Source organism: Mustela nivalis (genome assembly GCF_964662115.1).
Source record: "Mustela nivalis genome assembly, chromosome: 20".
NCBI classification, from domain to species: Eukaryota; Metazoa; Chordata; class Mammalia; order Carnivora; family Mustelidae; genus Mustela; species Mustela nivalis.
This window is the reverse complement of record NC_139039.1, coordinates 4,942,816-4,961,040: the sequence shown is the minus strand read 5'-3', so window position 1 is coordinate 4,961,040 and position 18,225 is coordinate 4,942,816. Positions and strand designations below refer to the sequence as shown.

The window sequence follows — 18,225 nt, the reverse complement described above, 5'->3', positions numbered from 1 at the left end:
TGTTATAACCATATGGTTTTCCTGTTTTAGTTTGCTAATCTGATTAATTATATTGATTTATTTATTTCTATTCTTTAAATTTATTAAGGTGTGTCTTACGGCCCTGCATATGGTCTAACTTGGTGCATGTTCATGTGAACTTGAGAAGAATGTGTATTCTGCTGCTGTGGGTTGAAGTAGGCTGTAGACGTCCGTGACATCCAGCTGATGGTGCTGAGTTCAATTGTGTCCTCACCCATTTTCTGCCTACGAGGTCTGTCCATTTCTGATAGAGGGATGCTGATTTCCAACTCTGGTAGTGGATTCATCTGTTTCTCCTTGCCGTTCTCTCAGTTTTTGCCTCCCATAGTTTGGTGCTCTGTTGTTAGGCACATACACATTAAGGATTATTATGCCTTCTTGGAGAACCGACCTCTTTCTAATATAATGCCCCTTTATCCCTGATAACTTTGCTTCGAAGTCTGCTCTGCCTGAAATTAATTTAGCTTCTCTTGAATTCTTTTCATTAGCGTTAGCATGGTTTATTTTTGTACACCCATTTACTTTAAATCTACACGTGTCTTCATATTTAAAATGGTTTTCATACAGACAGTATGTGTTTTTTGATGCATTCTGAGTCTTTTAATTGGTGCATTTAGACCACTGACTCTCACAATGATTCTTGATATAGCGGAATTGACATACGCCGCATTTGCTACTCTTTTCTATTTGTTGCCCTCGTTCTTTGTTTCTATTCTTTTTCTGCCTTTTGTGGTTTTAACTGAGCATTTTATATGATTCCATCTTTTCTCCTTTCTTAGCATGTTAGTTATGCTTCTTTAAAATTTTTTTTTTAGTGGTTGCCCTGGTGTTTGCAATATACACTTACACAGTCCACTTTCAAATAACACTACAGCACAGGTAGTGTGAGTACCTTATAATAACAAAATATTCTTAATTCCGCCTCTCATCGTTCACTCCACTTACACATAAGCATGTGTGTGTGTGTGTGTGTGCATAAGATGCATGCATAATCGAATATGTTATTGCTATTATCATTTTGAACAAACTGTAGACCACTAAGAATAAGAAAATCTGTTTTTATTTTATTTTCACTTAATCTTTTTTTGATGCTCTTCCTTAGTTAATGTCCATCATAGGTTCCCCACCCATACTCTCTTCCTTCTCTTGAAGGAACTTCTTTTAATACTTTCTGTAAGGCAGGTCTGCTGACAACAAATTTCCTCAATTTTTGGTTGTCTGAGAAGTCTTTTTTCATCTTTTACTTTTGAAATATAAAATTTAAGAGGATCCAGAATTCCAGGTTGGTGTTTTTCCCTCTCAACAGTTTAAATATTTCATTTCACTTCCTTCTTGTCTGTAGGGCTTCTAAGAGAAATCAGATGTGATGTTATCTTTGTTCCACTATAGATAACGTTTTTTCCTTCCTGCCCACCCCCATTTTTGGGGCATTTTTTTCTTTATCTTTGACTTTCTGTGATTTGAAAATGATATGTTTAGGCATAGTTTTTTGACATTTATCCTGTTGTGTTCTCTGAGCTTTCTGGATCTGGGGGTTGGTGTCCGACACTAATTTGGGTAAATTCTCAGTCATTATTTTTTCAAGTATTTCTTCTATTCCCTTCTTTCTTCTCCATCTAGTATTGCCATCATGTGTATATGATACGTTTTGTAGTCACTCCACACTCCTTGGATATTCTACTCTGTTTCTTTCGGTCTTTGTTCTCTTTACTTTTCGGTTTGGGAGATTCCTGTTGACTTAGCCTCGAGCTCAAAGAGTCTTTCCTCTGCCGTGGCTGGGTTAGTAAGCCCATCAAAGACATTCTTCATTTATGGTGTCATCTCTAGTGTTTCTTTCTGGTTCTTTCTTAGGATTTCCACCTCTCTGCTTATAACACTCATCTACTCCTACATGATGCCTACTTTATCCATTAGAACCCTTAGCATATTGATCATAGTTGTTTTAAATTCCCAGTCTGATAATTCCAACATCCCTTTCCATGACTGCTTCTAACGCTTGCTCAGTCTCCTCGAACTGTGTTTTTTGCCTTTTGGGGTGTCTTACAAATTTTTCTTGATATCCAGATGTGATGTACTGAATGAAAGGAAGTGCTGTGAATAGGGCTTTAGTAATACAGTGGTGAGGTGTGGAGGGAAGAAAAGCATTCTCTAGTCCTATGTTTTGGTCTCAGTCTTTTCGTGAGCCTCTATGCCTTTGGACTATGAACTTCACAAGTATTAAGGTTTTTTTCCCTCTACCTGAGGTGGGAAAAGATAGCTAGCAAGGGCTGGAGTTGGGTATTTCCTTTCTGTCATGTAGCTAACTTTTAAAATTTGAGAAAGTTTCTCTTTTCCCATGTGGACATTGTCCCCTCTGAGTACTGCCTTGCTAGTGTTGTATAAGCTCTGACTGTGTGTTTTCTTTACTTTTTCTTTTTTTAACTTCTGTAACGCAAGTGCCTGACCTAAGCTTTGATTGTGCAGGTAGCCACTTCCGAGGTGGCTACCTCAAATAAACACATTGCCAGGCCCATGACTAGATAAAGGCCAGACCACCTCCCCTGACTGAAGCCCCTCTATTACGTAAATCTTGGTTGATTTCAGCAACTGATCATTTGGGTCACTTGATTTTTATTTTCTCATGCTTTAAATTCCCACTCTTATGTTTTAAATTTACCAATGAAGAGTGAGCCAATGAGAGGCACCTGAGTGGCTCAGTTGGTTAAGTATCCACCTTAGGCTCAGGTCATGATCTCAGGGTCCTGGGATTGAGACCCACGTGGGCTCCCTGTTCGGCAGGCAGTCTGCTTCTCCCTCTCTCTCTCCCTTTGCATGTCCCTCCTGCTTGTGTTCTTTCTCTCTCAAATAAATAAGATAAATAAATAAAAATAATAATTTTTAAAAATCTTGAAAAAAAAAGGGAGCCCATAAGAGCCTAGGCCCCAATTCTTAACCACCCCCAAAAAGCAGAACCCCAGCCTCAAGCTTGTTCTCTCTCTCCTCACAACTTTGCTATGTGGTCCTAAATATGCTATGTAGTTTTCAAGTTCTGTAAGTAATAAACTCCCCCACCACGGCAAGCCTGGTGGTTATTGCTAATGGGCATCTTACAATCATAATAAGATCCAAGAGGGCTGGTCCAGCCACAATACTAGCTGTTGATAGGCTGAGTCCAACACACAACAACTGGCATCCTATCAATTTTGATGTCTTGTGTTCTTATTTACATTAAACTGAGACTATATTCTAATTTCCCTTTTACTCTCTTGTTTGATCCATGGGTTATTTAGGAGTGAATTATTTAGCTCCAAATATTTGAGACTTCCCAGATTTTCTGTTATTGTTTTCTAATTGAGTTTCACTGTGGTCAGAGAACATGCTTTGTATATTCCAAAATCTTCTAAATCTGAGACTTGCTTTATGGTCTAGAATATGGTCCATGTTGGTGTGAGTTCCAGATGCAACTGAAGGAACGTGCCTGCTGCTGTCATATGGTAAAATGTTTATAAGTGTCAATTAGGTCAAGCTGAGGATAGCGTTGCTCTAACCTTCTATATGCTTACTGATTTTTCTACTTGTTCTATTAATGATCGAGACAGGGGTATTGAAATCTCCCACTGTAACTGTGGTTTTGTCTATTTCTCATGGTAGTTTTCTCAGTCTTTGCTTCATGCATTTTAAAGCTATATTACTAGGTGCATAAACATTAGGGTTATTAAGCCCTCTGGATGAACTGCTTATGAAATTATTTTTTTCCTCACTGGTAATATTCTTTGTTCTGAAACCTACTTGTTTGATGTTGATATAGCCATGTCAGTTGTCTTTTGATTAATGTTAGCACAGTTTATCTTTTCTCATCCTTTTACTTTTAAGGAATTTGTGTTTTGATATTTGAAGGGCAGAGCTGAGATTTACGTTTGTATACAGTATGACTATCTCTGCCTTTTAACTGGAGTATGCAGACCATTTATATTTAATAAAATTATTGATCAAATATAATAAAAATTTAATATAATAATTTATATTATATAATTACATATAATATAAATACATTTATATTTAAAATATAAGTATTAAAATAAATAAACTTAACAATTAAAAATAAAATAGAAAATAATAGAAATATAATCTATATTATATAATTATAATAGTATATTTAATAATATACTATTATTAATAAATAATTAACTTATTAAATAATAAACTTATTAAATAAGATTATTTATTAAATAAATATATCACTTGCTAATTTCTACTTTTCTATTTCTCCCATCTGTTCTTCTCTTTTTCTTCTTTGTATGTCTTCTTTGGGATTAATTATAATTTATCATAATTCCCTTTGATCCATTTTGATGGATTATTAGGTATAATTCTCTTTTATTATTTCAGTAGTTGCTTTAAGGCTCATAATATACATCCTTGACCTATCACAATCTACTTTTTAAAAAAGGTTTTTACTTATTTCAGAGAGAGAGAGACAGAGAGACTGAGAGTGTGTGAGCAGGAGGAAAGTAAGAGGGTGAGGAGAAGTAGATTCCCCACTTTATGTGCAGCCTGAGGCTGGGCTGATCCCATGATCCTGAGACCATGACTTGAGCAGAAACAGGAGTCAGATGCCTAAGCAACTGAAACATCCCGGTGCCCTATCACAGTGTACTTTGAAGTGAAATTATAACACTTGGTGTATAGTATAAGCACTTTATAATAGTATACCTCCATTTTTCCCTCAACTTATTTTACTTTTCTACTATAGTTATCATACATTTTACTTTTACATATGTTATAAACCCAACATTGCATTGTTGTTACTTTTGTTTACATCATTGATTATCTTTTAAAGAGATTTAAATAATGAAGAAATAATGTAACTAACTAGAGAATTATGTATTTATCCTCGCAGTTAACATTTTTGGCAGTTAATTCCTTCTTATAGATCCATATTTCTGTCTGGTATCATTTTAATTTGGCCTGAAAGACTTTCATTTATTTAACATTGCCTGAAGCATGGGTCCCCTGGTGATGAATCCCTTCAGTTTTTGTATATTTTGAAAAGTCTTTATTTCTCTTCATTTTTGAAAGCTATTTTTGCTAGGTATAGTTAGAATTGTAGGTTACTTTAGAGGTATTCTTTAAAGATGTGATCTACTTTAAAGATGTTGCTTCACTGTCTTCTGACTTGCATTGTTTCCAACAAGAAGTTTGAAATCATTCTTGTCTTTGTTCTTTTGTACATGTCCCTTTTTCTTTGGCTACTTTCAAGACTTTCTCTATCATTGGTTTTGACCAGTTTGTTTAAAATATGCCTTGCCATAGTTGCTCTCGTGTTTTTCATGCATGTGATTCACTGAACTTCTTGGATCTGTGTATTTATAGTTTTCATCAGATTTGGACATTTTCCAGCCCTTATTTCTTCAGATGCTTTTTCACCCATTCTCTGTTGGGAACTCTATTTTCACAAATATAAGATCCCTGATGCTTTTTAAAATTTTTCTTTTCTTTTGGGTTTTTGAAGAGTTTCTATCACTATGTTGTCAAATTCACTAATCTTTTCTTCTGTAATGTCTAATCCCACTCAGTGAATCTGAAGATCTCAGAATTCTCTAAGCAGCTGGGTCTTCCCTGGTACTCTACATCTTCGCAACTCGAGTGGCTCCATTCTCTCTGGATTCTCAACAACTCTCCAACCTAGGGAAACTTCTTGGAATCTTCTTCTCTATGTCATGACCTAGAAACTAGCAATTACAGAGTTTTCCTCAATTGTTTCCCACGTTCCATGGATCACTGTCTTTTGTTGACTCATGTCCAAAGTTGTGAAAACTGTTGTTTCATATATTTGGCCCATTTTGGAGTATCAGGGGCTGTTTTAAGCAGGAGGGTATATTCAGTCCTTATTTATTTACCTCATTTTGGCCAGAAGTGGAATGCATCTTAAACAACCTGTCGGTTATAGCCAAGTGAATATTCTGTCACTTTTGGGAGTCTCAGTAAGACCTGATAAAGACAGGAGAGGGTAGCTCTACTGGCCACAGAATGCCCAAGGCTCATTTGGTACCCTTTGGGACCTTTCTTCCTTAAAACTCACATGGTGCTCACTTTAATGGGATTTCATCCAAATGAAATGTGTCCATGAAGAGAACTCATGCATACCCTCTCCCAGGACTTCCTGTTTTTTCTTTATTCTAGAGCCCTTCTTGTAGTACTAATGTTTAGGGTGTATGCCTCGCTGCTCCCTCTCAGGCCCCAGAGGACCCCCACTGATCTATCCACATCCCCAGAAGCTTTGATCGAGGCTGTGTGTGGCCGTACACAATGCCAGTGGGAATCACTACTAAGAGCAATGTTCGTAAGGCCTCAGACAACCTCATGAGGATTACCTCACAAAATCTGGGGTGGACTGCGCCATAATGAGGTCTGCTGAGTCCCTGAGGTTGAGTTTCAGAAGTGCCCATCTTGCTAATAATCTCCCATGACTCTGCCACACCTGAGTCATCAACCCATCCCTCAGTCTAGAGCTCCCCACTCTGGGGTTGCTTTTTGGGGAGATCAGGTAAGAGGCAACTACAGATCCCGCTTTTGGGGGAGAACACAGACCAGCAGTCCTGATCCAAGTCTCTCCTTATCTCTGGTTATCCTGGTGGGTCTCTGATAACCAAGATGTAATGATCACTCTCAGAGTTTAATGTTAGTAGCAAGCTAGACAAGGAGCAGACAGCCAACCGGACCTCAGACTAGAGCTGCATTCGCCAGCTGATTCAGGAGTTGACAGAAGTAAAACACATTTTATTTCTAAGTAGACATTATCACATGTCCAACTTGTCCAACAAACGGACCTGACAAGTGCGGACGTGAGATGTCTATTTTTTTCCTCTTATATGAGAAATCTGATTTGTTTTTAGGAACATGCTTTTTTTTTTTTTTTTATAGGCAATTTTTTTCATGTTTATTACCCAAGAGCCCAGGGCAGTCCCCTCCTATGGAGGGGAAGAAAACTGGCCTTTGAACTTAATCCCCTTTCTGCTCTGACCAGGCCAGGTGCACATGGCAATAGGGGTCACAAAGGAAGGAAAACAGACCTCAAGATTCTGTTTCCTGACTGCCACAGAGCACGCAAGCCCTGCCCTTCATCACCATCGCTTCATAAGGAGGTTCAGATGAGCAAAGAAGCAAGGTAAAGAGCAAAGGAGGAAACGTCCCACTGTGACATCTGTGCAGAGGGCTACGCGGGCAGCAAGACCACACGGGTCCCTGTCCAGGAGAGAGCCAGGGCAACCGTGGGCTGCTGCTCTCTCCCCAGCCTACTACCTCTCAGTCCTCCTGTCCCTTCTTTCCAGGCCAGAATGGTACCCTGATATGAGATGCTCTTCCTGGGACAGGAAAGTGGGCAGGATAAACAGAGAGAAGGCCATTCTAGTGCCAGAAAAGCAGAGCAGAAAGAGCAAGCTGGGGGTCTGCTAACGACTGCTTGGGTCGTGCTGGGGAGCACACATGGAGGGCACCCAGCCTCTGTCCATCAGGAGGACTGCTGGAGGGGGGGCGGGAGCGGAGACGGGGCGAGACAGAGAAGCCAGGACGGCACAGAAGCATTCGGTTTGTGATTGTCTAAGATCAACAAAGCAGGGAGAGGAATCCTGTGAAAACTTAAGTTACATCAGGATACTCTTCCTTGACAAAGCCTCCCGTGGCTCCCTAGCTCACTGCCAGTGACCCAGTGTCCTCAGGACAGTCTGTAAGAGCTGGCCTCCTGTTGCCCTCTGAGTTCTGCTCCTGCCCCTCTTCCCTCCCTCTGCTAGCACATTAGGTCACTCACTTTCATATCTCGTTGTTGCCTGACTCTCCCAACAGAAGGTAAGCTCCCTGGAGGCAGAGTTTTGGGGCACTTTTGTGCGTGTCTGTCCGAGACCTGATTTATCTCTCCTGCCTAGACCCATGCCTGGCACGCGGCAGGTGTTCAGAAAGTATTTGCCAAATGAGCAGACCCACTAAAACAGAGCCTTTTTCATCAGTCACGGAGCGCCCGGGTCCCACAGAGGGGTTTCGAACTCTGTCTAGGCACGGGGCTCTGCAGGCCGATGGCAGCCTCACAGATAGATGCCTAAGTCTGGGACTTTTTTTTTTTTTTTTTTGTGGTAAGAACACTTAACATGGGATCCATCCTCTTAAAGTAATTTTAATTGTCCTCCTGCCTTGTTAATGCTCGCATAATTCTACGTGCCTGCTGTCCTCTAGGTATATAACTGGGACACAAAAAAAACACAAACTTGCTGATTTGACTTGACTGAAGCAGCCTCAGGAATGTCAAGAAACCCAGCCCAGTGACCAGATATCACAGAGAAAAGGAGGTGCGCTCTGTCATGTGGATGTCCTGAAGTTTTCAGGCTCCCTCAGCTGCCCTCCGCCCCCCTCCATGGAAGGGAGCTGGGCTCCTTCACAGTCCCCGCAGTGCTCTGGCTTGGTCCCCTGAGGGCCGTGGGGGTGGACCACTGCCTCGGAGCCCTTTTACGCCAGGTGTGAAGAGTGAGCAGTGCGCAGTACCCAGCCTACCCGGAGCCAGAGACACCCCCGCCTCCTCCCGCCTCTGTGCACACGCGTGCACACACGCCGTCCCACGCAGCCGTGAGACGTCACGTGGGGAGTGAGGACTAGAAGTCTTTCACGACATGCATCAGTGGAGGTGGATGGCTCCTGCCCACCCGGCCGAGGTCGAGACAGTGGAGACAGGCAGTGCAACAGAATGAGTGGACTAGAGGTCCGGGTGAGGTCAGAGGCAGAAGAGGAAGACGACGGGACGTGATCAACAGATGAGCCCTGCGCCCAGGGGTGCTAGATGGCATGTTTCGGGAGGCACAGGACATGGGGGAGAGAAACGTGTGAGTGGCTCTGCGTGCACAGGCCCCACCTGGCCGCAGGAGGCCCTGTGCCCAGACCGCAGGGGGGCATGCAGGGGGCACGCCCCCCACCCCGCCCTGGGGCCACAGCGCCCGCGCAGCCAGCACGTGAGTGCATGGCCGGGGCTGCCTGTGAACTAGGAGCTTGGGGAAATCAGCGTGGTGCAGCTGGCCCGTGGGGGCATAATAGGCACCAGAGAATTAAAATGGTTTCTCCAAGGTCTGTAAAGGACCCTCGGGAATCGACTCTCACTTGCGGGCTTTAGAGAAGAGGAGCTGGCGCAGCAGCTCGAGGAGTCAGGAGAGAGGAAGGAACTGGAACCCTAGCTTCCTGGCTCCTGCAGAAGAGCAGGGTCTCTGCTCTTTCTGTGCCCAGGGACTGGAGAGAGGGCAAGTGAGGGGAAAGGAGTGGGGGGCCCCCCCCAGCCCCTCTCCTTCATGCAGCTGGCTACTTTCACTGTTGCTGTGAGGAAGGAGGTGAATGGGAGGCACCCCCCACACACCTAGTGGGAGTCCTGGGGGCAAAGGTTAGGGGCCTCTGGGCTTCCTCCCCTTGGGACTGGTCACATTGGGGGTCTGCGCCATGCTTGAAGCACATTTAAAAGAGGGAGAGGAAAGAGAAGGGGTGAGAAAAAAGAGAGAAAGAGAGGAGAGACCAGACTGAAAAATAAAAGGAGCCCACTTAGCCTCACAGAAGGGCCACACCAGGACTCTGAAAATACCAGCCAGCTTATCCACATCAGATCTTGGGCCCAAATCTCCATGCCCTCTGCGTCTCTATCGCTGACTGTTTTACAGATGAGAACACAAGCCCAGAGAGGGTCCATTCCTGGCACAGAACCACAGGGAGGGGTGGGGATCCCAGCCCCTGTTCCGACTCCAACTCTTCCCTGGGACCACACCACCAGCCTGTTGACTGTGGAGAACATCGGGGAGCCTCTCTGCCCCGTCTGTCTTGCTTGCCTCTGCGCTCGCCACCACCAGGGACGGAGTGCGTGGAGGTTGACCTCCCACCAAAGGGAGAGAGATGGTTTCATCAGGTGTCACGGGTGCCTGGAGAGGGGCACCCAGCTCAGCCCGCCTCCTTCCAGAAGACACTCACCATTCATCTGGGAGGGTGACGACGAGTAGTCCCGGTCCCCGTGCCGCCGCTCAGGTTTCAGATTGCGGCCCTGCCTGCCCGAGCCTTCCAGCATGTTCACGATCTCGCTGCGGTCAATGTTGCGCAGGGCTGTGTACAGATTCTCCACTGTGGGGCGGGGAGAAGAGAAGGGGCGCTTGCCGAGGGGATTCTCATCATCGTGGGTGGGGCAGGAATGTGGGGGGGCAGATTCTAGAACTAGGCAGGTGGGAAGTGGGGGATGGGGGCATCAAAACTACCTGCCTCTTTGGGGAATATTTTGTTACCCTTCCACAGATCTTTCCTAAACCCCTAATGATAGCCAATTTTAAAGTACGGAGAGACTGTTTTTTGTCCTCCAAGAGAAAGTCCACAGGGAATGAGAGGGAGGAGAATTGGATACTGTCCTTTTGAAATCCTGGGTCCTTGCCAGTTAATTTGAGATGCAAATGCAGACAATTTCCTCTTAGGGTTCCTGAGAATTGGGAATATACTTGAGGAAGAGCTGATGGAAAGAGTTGAGACAAATCTTCCCTCCAGGTGGGAGGAAAAGATAGTCTCACATCAGGCGGGATTTGCTCCCCCATGTCCACATGTCCTCATGTCCACAGGAAGTCCCACCCCTGCACCTAGGGGTCATCTCGGTCCCTGCGTGACTGTCCTCTTACTCAGTCGGGAAACAGGCTAAGGCCGAGACTCTTCTATCTTCTTGTGACAGGATTGCCTAGAGGACCCCATGACCCTGAGACAAGTGTGTGAGAGAGACAGGGAGACAGAGACCGAGTGTAAAAGGGATTGGTTCCAAAGGCCATGATCCCAACTGGAGTTTGGAGGAAGAACCGCTGGGGTGTAGAGGCACGGGCTTTGGAAAGAGAAGGTGTCCTTAGCTTAATGGTACTGACTGTTCGCGTTTTTGCCTTCACGGATGACCCAGAGGTTCAACAAGGCTACACTCTGCTCCAACAAGGAGTTGGGGTTTTCCACACGGATCCTGTTGATGTCTTCCACACTGAACTGCAGCTCCCGAGCCAACTCTGCAAGCAAAGACCCGAAGCCAAGGGTGAGCTACGCCAGAGCCCGGCTCCGGCTCCCCAGCTGGGCATCGTGGAGTGGAGGCATCCGGTAGGGAGTGCCGGGAGCTAAAGGACAGCCTGGCCCTGCATTTGGTAGTCTTTCCCACGCAGAGGTGCCTAGTGAAACAGAGACACCTGCATCTTTGTATCTCCAGAAAGTGGGGCAGGAACAGGAGTACTCAAAAAATAAGGAGTGAACGACGAATGGATGAATGTCCTTTCGCTCTTTCATCACTTCACACACGAGATGACAACCCTGAGCCTCTCAGCAAGTCTAGCGCTCACGCCAGGTCACGGAACAAGCCAATGCCAGAGCCAGGTGCGGGCTGAACCTCCGGATACCCGCGCCAGGGCCGTCAATAGGACACCAGGATGCCACTTACTTTCCACCAGAAAGCAATTAGAATGGAAATGCATCTCTGCACTTAGGTTTCTTCAGGGAAAGGCATTATTTACATTTAAAATGAAAATACAAGTTCCTGTCTGAATGCAAGGCAGTAACACAGAATGTTAGTTTTTCCCTCCCAGTGTTTTTATTGTTATTTCTCACAGGTGCTTTGGAAGGAAGAACAGCCTCAGGGTCCAATTTCAAGGATGAGGAAGACCAGAGGGACAGGGATAGTAAGAATCAGAATGTACACGCACCACACACGCGTGCGCACACACACACGCACAAGCAGCAGCAACGGACATTCTTTTTTGGCTTAAGAACTGAATAGTCCCTGAACCTCTGTTGTAAATTTTTCCCACAGAGTCTTTCAGCAGGTTATTGCTAAGGTTTCTGGGTTTTTCTGAAGCCTTCTCTATAGGGAGCCTAATGAAGGAAGTCCATTCATATGAAAGCTAACAAAAAAGGGGGAGTGGACTAAGTCATAGGGCTGGTGACTTGAGTAAAACACATTTTGAGCTTTCACGGAATTTTTCCCACACACAGCCTCACTCCAAGTGAGATCTGCCCTTGCTGGGAATGGGACTTCTGGTCGACCTCAGGGACAGCCAGAGATTATTAGATAACCTTGAGACTTCTTTTCTTTCTTTCTCTCTTTCCCTCCACAAAACCAGGCTTTGAGGAAGGGCAACGTGAGTGTGGGGAGCAGTGGACAGGTGCTCAGGAGATGTAGTTTTTTTGTCTGTGTTTTTTATTTGTTGGATGGTTTTCCAGAGTTCTCTCACTAACTAGCTATAAAGCTAGAGCCATTTTATCTAGCGGGGTCTCAGTTTTCCCATCTGTAAAATGAGGTGAACCAGAGTCTAAGGTCTCTTGTAACTTCAAAAGTTAATTCCTTCTGGGGTGCCCGGGTGGTGCAGTTGGTGGAGTATCTAACTCTCGGTTTTGGCTCAGGTCATGATGCCGGGGTCATAGGATCAAGCCCCGAGCTGGGCTCAGTGCTCAGTGTGGAGTCTGCTTCAGAGTCACCCTCTCTCTCTCTCAAATAAATAAAATTTTAAAGAAAAAAAAAAAAAACCAAACAACTTAATTCTTTCTTATAAAGAAAAACCCGGCAGAAATGGAGGAGGGAGCTCACGTTGCACTGGCACGCAAAGGCATTGCTGGGTCAACAGATTTATCTGAGACAATCACCCATCAGATGCACCAAGGATGGTGAGAAGAGGTTGTTCGTGAGGGGACAGGAGCTGCAGGGCCGTGTGTAGACTGGCAAAGTGCCCTTCTGCCCCCAGTTCCCCGACTCACCCGCCCAGCTGAGGCCGAGGTGTTCTGATATAATAGCCATCTTCATATTTGCTCGGTCTGTCCCACTGAGGGAACCTGGGGAGAAGAAACGTTGGGTTGCAGTCAGTAGTCTTGACAGGACACAGCATCAGCAGGTGTGAGTAAGTGACCTCAGATGGAGGCTCAGTTTACCGGAAGACCTCAGCGTCCTCACGGCTAAGCCTGTGAAGGGTAGGTGCCACCCGGGGCCAAAGGCTCCCCATGCTCTGCTCATAATAGGCCAAGCGAAGTGCATCAACGTGGAGCTCTTATAGGAGCGAGGGGGAGGGATGTCACCTACAACCTTCTGGAAAGGCAGGGAGCATGCCCTGTAAAGAGGTTTATACCCAGGGAGGGTTCGCTGAGGATGCTGTATCTCAGGGCCAGCGGCGTCAGAGTCCTTCTCCTCTCATCGGCACTGCTCACCTGCAGAGGAAAGGACACGGTGGGTCTGGGGCTTCCCCATCTTGGAGTGCCTTCAAGCCCGTGGGCTGTGGGGAGGGACAGGACACCCGTCGTGGCAAACAGTAAGTGACTCTGTTTCTCTGGAGCGCTCCAGAGAACAGGCGTGTGCACAGAGGTGGGGGCGAGAGGGAGTGAGACATTCGCATCCTTTATTAACAGGAACAAGAACCATGAGGGCGAGCTCATGTGGCCCTGACCAGGTGGTCAGGCCCTGTCTGACACTTGTGACAGCCTCTGGGTAGGTACTAGTGCGACTCCCATCGCACCGATGAGGGTACTGAGGCACAGACGGGTGAAGTAACTTGCCCAAGGTTGCTCATAAGCGGCGGAGCTGGGGTTTGAACTGGAAAACCAAGTGTGTCTTTCCGGGTTCCTTTATACTCAAAAGACCCGTTTTCAGTACTTGGCCCGAGGCCTAGCAGCCCAGCCCTGAGGAGAAGCACCCAGAGGCTTGCTCAGTGCTGCAAGAAACCCTCCTTTGAAAGAGAGGTTGGTTCACACTCTCCCTGGACAGTAAAGAGAAACTGAGCCACAACACACGGACAAAGCCCCGCTTTTTCCCGAGTAGGGCGTGGAAGGCCCCGAGTTGCCAGCGGCAGCAGAAGAACAAGAACATGGAGATGCTCTAGCCTTCCAAAGTCCCCAGGTTAGTGGTTGGTGACTCTGAGGCTTTTACAGGGATGGATAAGTCAACATACTTGGTCAGGACGCCTTTGCTGAGCTCAAAAATCTGGTTGTTTGCAGCGGCTCAGACACAAGGGCTCCCCTCTCTGAGGGCCTGACACCCTGGGGAGGATAAGCAAGTACATGAACAAGGGGCTTGGAAAAAAACCTGCGAACAGCCAGTAACCTTGAGCCATTTGACACCTGGTTCTATGTCTCAGAGGCCTCGGACAAGGCATGCCGCGGTGGATGCCTGTGGCGCTCCTTCTAACCTTCGAGAAAGAACATCCTTGAGGGCCCAAGGCCCACAGTGAGAACACTCATCCCGAGGGCTGACGCTGGCATCATTCCTAGCTTGCGGGAAGGGCTTTGGGGGGAGGGTGGCACTCTGCCAAGCCACAGTCAAGGGTCCAGGGGACAGCCAAAGGCCTTCCTGGACCTCAGGGAATTCGAAGGCAACTTTTCAACAGGAAGAAGTCCTTTGGAAGCACCTGACCTTGAGTCTGTGCGGGGACCCCCTCCCTCCGGCAAGGGCCCTCCCCGGGGGCAGCTCACCTTCGTGCAGGGGGGCATGGTGATGTTCAAGTGGCAGAGAATGTGCTGGGCGTCCTCATACTTCATGGCCTTGCGCAGAAACGACAAGGACCCTGCTGGCTCTCGGCTGCTGTCCCTCACCTAAATTCAAGCACACAAAGGCAAGACTCAGGCGTGCTATTCCAAAGACTTCGAGATTTCTGCCTCCCAGATTGAGACCTGGAGGATTCATCGGCACCTTCACCGGTATGGCCAAGCGGTTCTCCCGAAACGACTGGAACTGGAAACTCCGCTGCTGGGCAGCCTTTCTGACGGGTACCAGGTTCCCAAAGAGCTCTGCGAAAAGAGGCATTCCTTCCAGAACCTGCAGGAAGAGAAAAGCAGATACAGCTGGTCAGGGAGACTCGCCTGCCAGTCCTCTCCTGCCACCAGCTCCGGTCTTTCCTTCGCCAGCTCATGCCCCGTCTACTGCACCAGACACGGGGGCTATGCTCCAAGAAACCCCACCATTTCTTTCAAAAAAGGCTTTGTTTCCGAGGTTATAATGGGCGAGGCATGCTTTCTCGCTTCAAAGGATTTTATAATAGGCAAGCATCTTTGTATATCCCTGGGTGGTGGGTCAAGATCGCCATCTGAGAACTCTAGAACTCCACTAAAGGATTATCACAGGGCTTCCCCAGGGGAGCTGGATCTTTTGACACCTGTTCAGAAAAATTTGGTTTATGAAAAGTGCTAAAAGGACCACATTACAGAAATCCCTACTGTGCCTATAATGCTTTCAACTGAGATGTTATCATTAGACCCATTTGACAGTTGAGGAAACTGAGGCCCAAAGAGAAGAAATGCTTTGTCCAGTTAGGTCCTGAATCAGAACTAGAGGTATGGCTCCAGAGGGCCAGCCCCGTGCCCTTGGCCCTTGCGGAAGGTCCAGAACAAACTCTGAGGCCAGACGTTTGGAACGGTTCTGGCTCCTTGCACATCTTGACACGACGAATCCAGGAGCCAGGAATAGGCTCCAATCCAGTCCCCGTTCTTTCTTCTCATGTCATTCGTCCAGCCGTCCTCCCCGCCTCATCGGGGCACTACCAGAACCCCGACATAGCGGTTGAGCTCGTGCACTCTGAGCTCAGACTGCTGCAACAAATCCTTCCTCTGCCTTTTCCTTAGTCGTGTGACCTTGGAGGGTGACTTCACCTCTCCGGCCTGGGTTCCCCAGTCTGCGGGCAGGGGTAGCGTAAGAGCACGCCCGGTGGTGAGAACGGGTACAGCCAGGCACGGTACCTCTATGTCCCTGCTCCGAGCGACCTCGACGAAGTTCTCGTGCTGCTCCAGGGTCTTGTCCACTTTATCGTCTGTCATGCAGTAGCAGCGCAGACGCCCCTCACGGGGGTCATTCATCTTGGCGAAAATGACGAACTTGGCCATGTAGGGCACCGCGGTGAGCTCCTTGTACAGCAGAGTGGCGAAGTTCACAGCTTCGGCAGTCCGAGGACAGTCGGACAGCCAGAACCTAGACAGAGGGGGCTGATCGGAAGTGTGTCCGATGGAGAGTGTCAGCTCTGTGCCGACCGAAGGCACCTTTGCACCCTAGTGTTGGCTGCTCTGACACGCCCGCTGGTCACTGTGCGGCCTCTGTGTGCAAAGGGGCAGCTGAGGGCCCCGTCTCGGTTTCAAGCCCGGGACGGGAGGGTTGAAGCATGAGGATGGGGCGTGAGGAGGGTCAGCGCTGACCCCTTTGGTAGAGGGTCTGGGGTCTCTGGGCTAGGGGGGCCATGCCCTACCTGGCAGAGACGTTGGTGGTGAAGGCAGCACACTCGTTGGCATACACAAGCTTGGTGGTCCCTGTTATGTCTTCCCACTGGGCTTGGTCTGTTCCTCCTGTAACGGGAGCAAAGACGGGCTGGCGGATGGCGTTCAGATGGCAGACACGGAGCTTGGAGAGATGCTAAGGGCAGAGTGTGGAAGGGCAGAGCCGGGCCCCTCGGTGGGGGCCTGAGCACAGCTTTGCTCACACACTCTCCCGCTCCTCCTGGCCACTTCTCCTCTAGGGGTCAGAGGGCCAGTCCACGGAGGGGGCTCTTCTCACATGGATCCCCTTCCCTCCTTCCCTTCCAAGAGCACGTCCTTAGGGAAGCCATAGCAAAGCTGACGGCCAGCTTCACCCTCTCCCGTCTCCCTTGAGTGTGGCCACAGGGAGCTGTGGCTGCCCAGAAGGTGGAACAGAGGCAAAAGGGACGCCTCTCACCAGTGACACTGCAGAGCAGGCGCAGGCTGGTGGTATCCCCCTCCCCGCTGTCCCTCGGGTTGTCCGTCCAGGAAGGAGGGAGTGGGATCCGAAGCCCAATGGGACGGTAGAACTTCCGGCGTCGAGGCTCCACAGTGACAATGGGGCTGAACGTGGCCTGGTTGCCCAGGAGTTTGGTGACCAGCTCATCCGGCACAGGCTGGGCCTGCGAGGCATCAAAGGTGGACCCTCAGCCTCGAGGAGCAGAGGGCCTTACTTGCGAGGGCCAGCACACCCCCAAAAGGACAGCAGGCTGTTTACGTAGAGGGCCAAGTTTCCTGGGGGGCTTGGGGGGCCCTCCACTGTCAGACCCTGCAGATCGGTTTTGCTGAGCACAAGCTGACTCTGGGCTGAGGTCACTGCTCGGCTGTCTTTCTAGAGCCCTTTCTCCCCCTTTCCCTCCTGCATCTCATTCGAGGGATGATTTGGTCTTTGCCCCGAATTAGGTAGCTCTCCAGGAAGACTTGTGGCTGCATGCCCTATGGTGGGGGGGAGGGGTGTTCTGCAACTTCACAGGCAGCACCTGCCTTTTCCTCTCCTTGGAGGTTGAAGGTCATACCTCTAACTGGAATTTTAAGGCATTAGACAAGAGTGGGGGCACGCCCTGGGGACGAGGGTTGTCCTCCTGGGGGCCTTGAATTCCTCCCATCCTCCAGGAACTCTGTCTGAGCCGGTGGGGGGCAAGAAAGAGAGCCGTGTCACCTGCAGAGCCAGCTTCACTCTCTTGGTGACAGCATTTTCGGGGAACGTGGCCTGCACCAGCGGGACCAGCTTGCTCTTCAGGAAGCCCCCCTCGGGGCCAATGGTGTCATAGTCCTGGCACAGCCGCGACATGATCACGAAGTACAAAGGGAAGTCGGTGGTGATGATGCGACAGACCCTCTTCTTCTCCAGCTCCTCCAGACTGCCCAGCTCTGGAATCACACGGCACAGCGCCGCCCGCCCCCGTCACACCGGCTGCAGGCTCAGCCCCTGTGTCCCCAGGACGTCCTCGTCCCTGGCTCCTAAGGCACGGCCCCTCCGCGGGCATGGGGGATCTGGGCGCCCGCTTAGATGCCCCAGGGACCCGGAACTGGACCTGCTGGGGCCAACTCCAGTTTCTCCCACTCCCCGGACCCCAGGCGGCCCCACCCTAACTTTGCAAGCACACATCCCCCTTCTGAAGGAGGCTGCCCTGGGGCCGCTACCTTCGTCCATCCCGTTAAGGATCTGGTCCATATCCAGGTAGCTCTCTCCGTAGCGGCTCCGGTGCTCCTTCCACACAGAGCCGTTTTCACTGCGCAGCACCACGAGCTCGCGGTCCCCACGGCCGTGGGAGGCGAAGTGCGGGATCTCCACGATCACGGGGCTGAGGGAACAGAGAAGAGTGGGGGCAAGGGACATGGAGGGGGGTGTGCATGCCGGCAGGCAGGCGGCTAGGCACAGGGGGAAAGGACAGGAGAAGGGGAACAGTGTGTCCCCACCTGGGGGGCGAAGAGATCCTGCAGCCA

General features: G+C 48.6%; 1 protein-coding gene across 21 annotated transcripts in view; it reads right to left on the bottom strand.

Annotated features, from left to right (window-relative positions):
* Positions 1–18,225, bottom strand: part of ANK1 (ankyrin 1) — a gene marked incomplete at its 5' end in the record, with an annotated part of 127,217 nt that overhangs the window by 19,054 nt on the left and 89,938 nt on the right. For all 21 annotated transcript variants that reach the window (XM_082715260.1, XM_082715241.1, XM_082715248.1 and 18 more), the window contains 11 exons: positions 9,988–10,134; positions 10,908–11,039; positions 12,772–12,846; positions 13,137–13,215; positions 14,473–14,592; positions 14,690–14,815; positions 15,733–15,961; positions 16,233–16,329; positions 16,697–16,901; positions 17,438–17,649; positions 17,923–18,083. In XM_082715260.1, the coding sequence (XP_082571386.1) occupies positions 9,988–10,134; positions 10,908–11,039; positions 12,772–12,846; positions 13,137–13,215; positions 14,473–14,592; positions 14,690–14,815; positions 15,733–15,961; positions 16,233–16,329; positions 16,697–16,901; positions 17,438–17,649; positions 17,923–18,083 (1,583 nt within the window). The remainder of the gene's footprint in view (positions 1–9,987; positions 10,135–10,907; positions 11,040–12,771; positions 12,847–13,136; positions 13,216–14,472; positions 14,593–14,689; positions 14,816–15,732; positions 15,962–16,232; positions 16,330–16,696; positions 16,902–17,437; positions 17,650–17,922; positions 18,084–18,225) is intronic.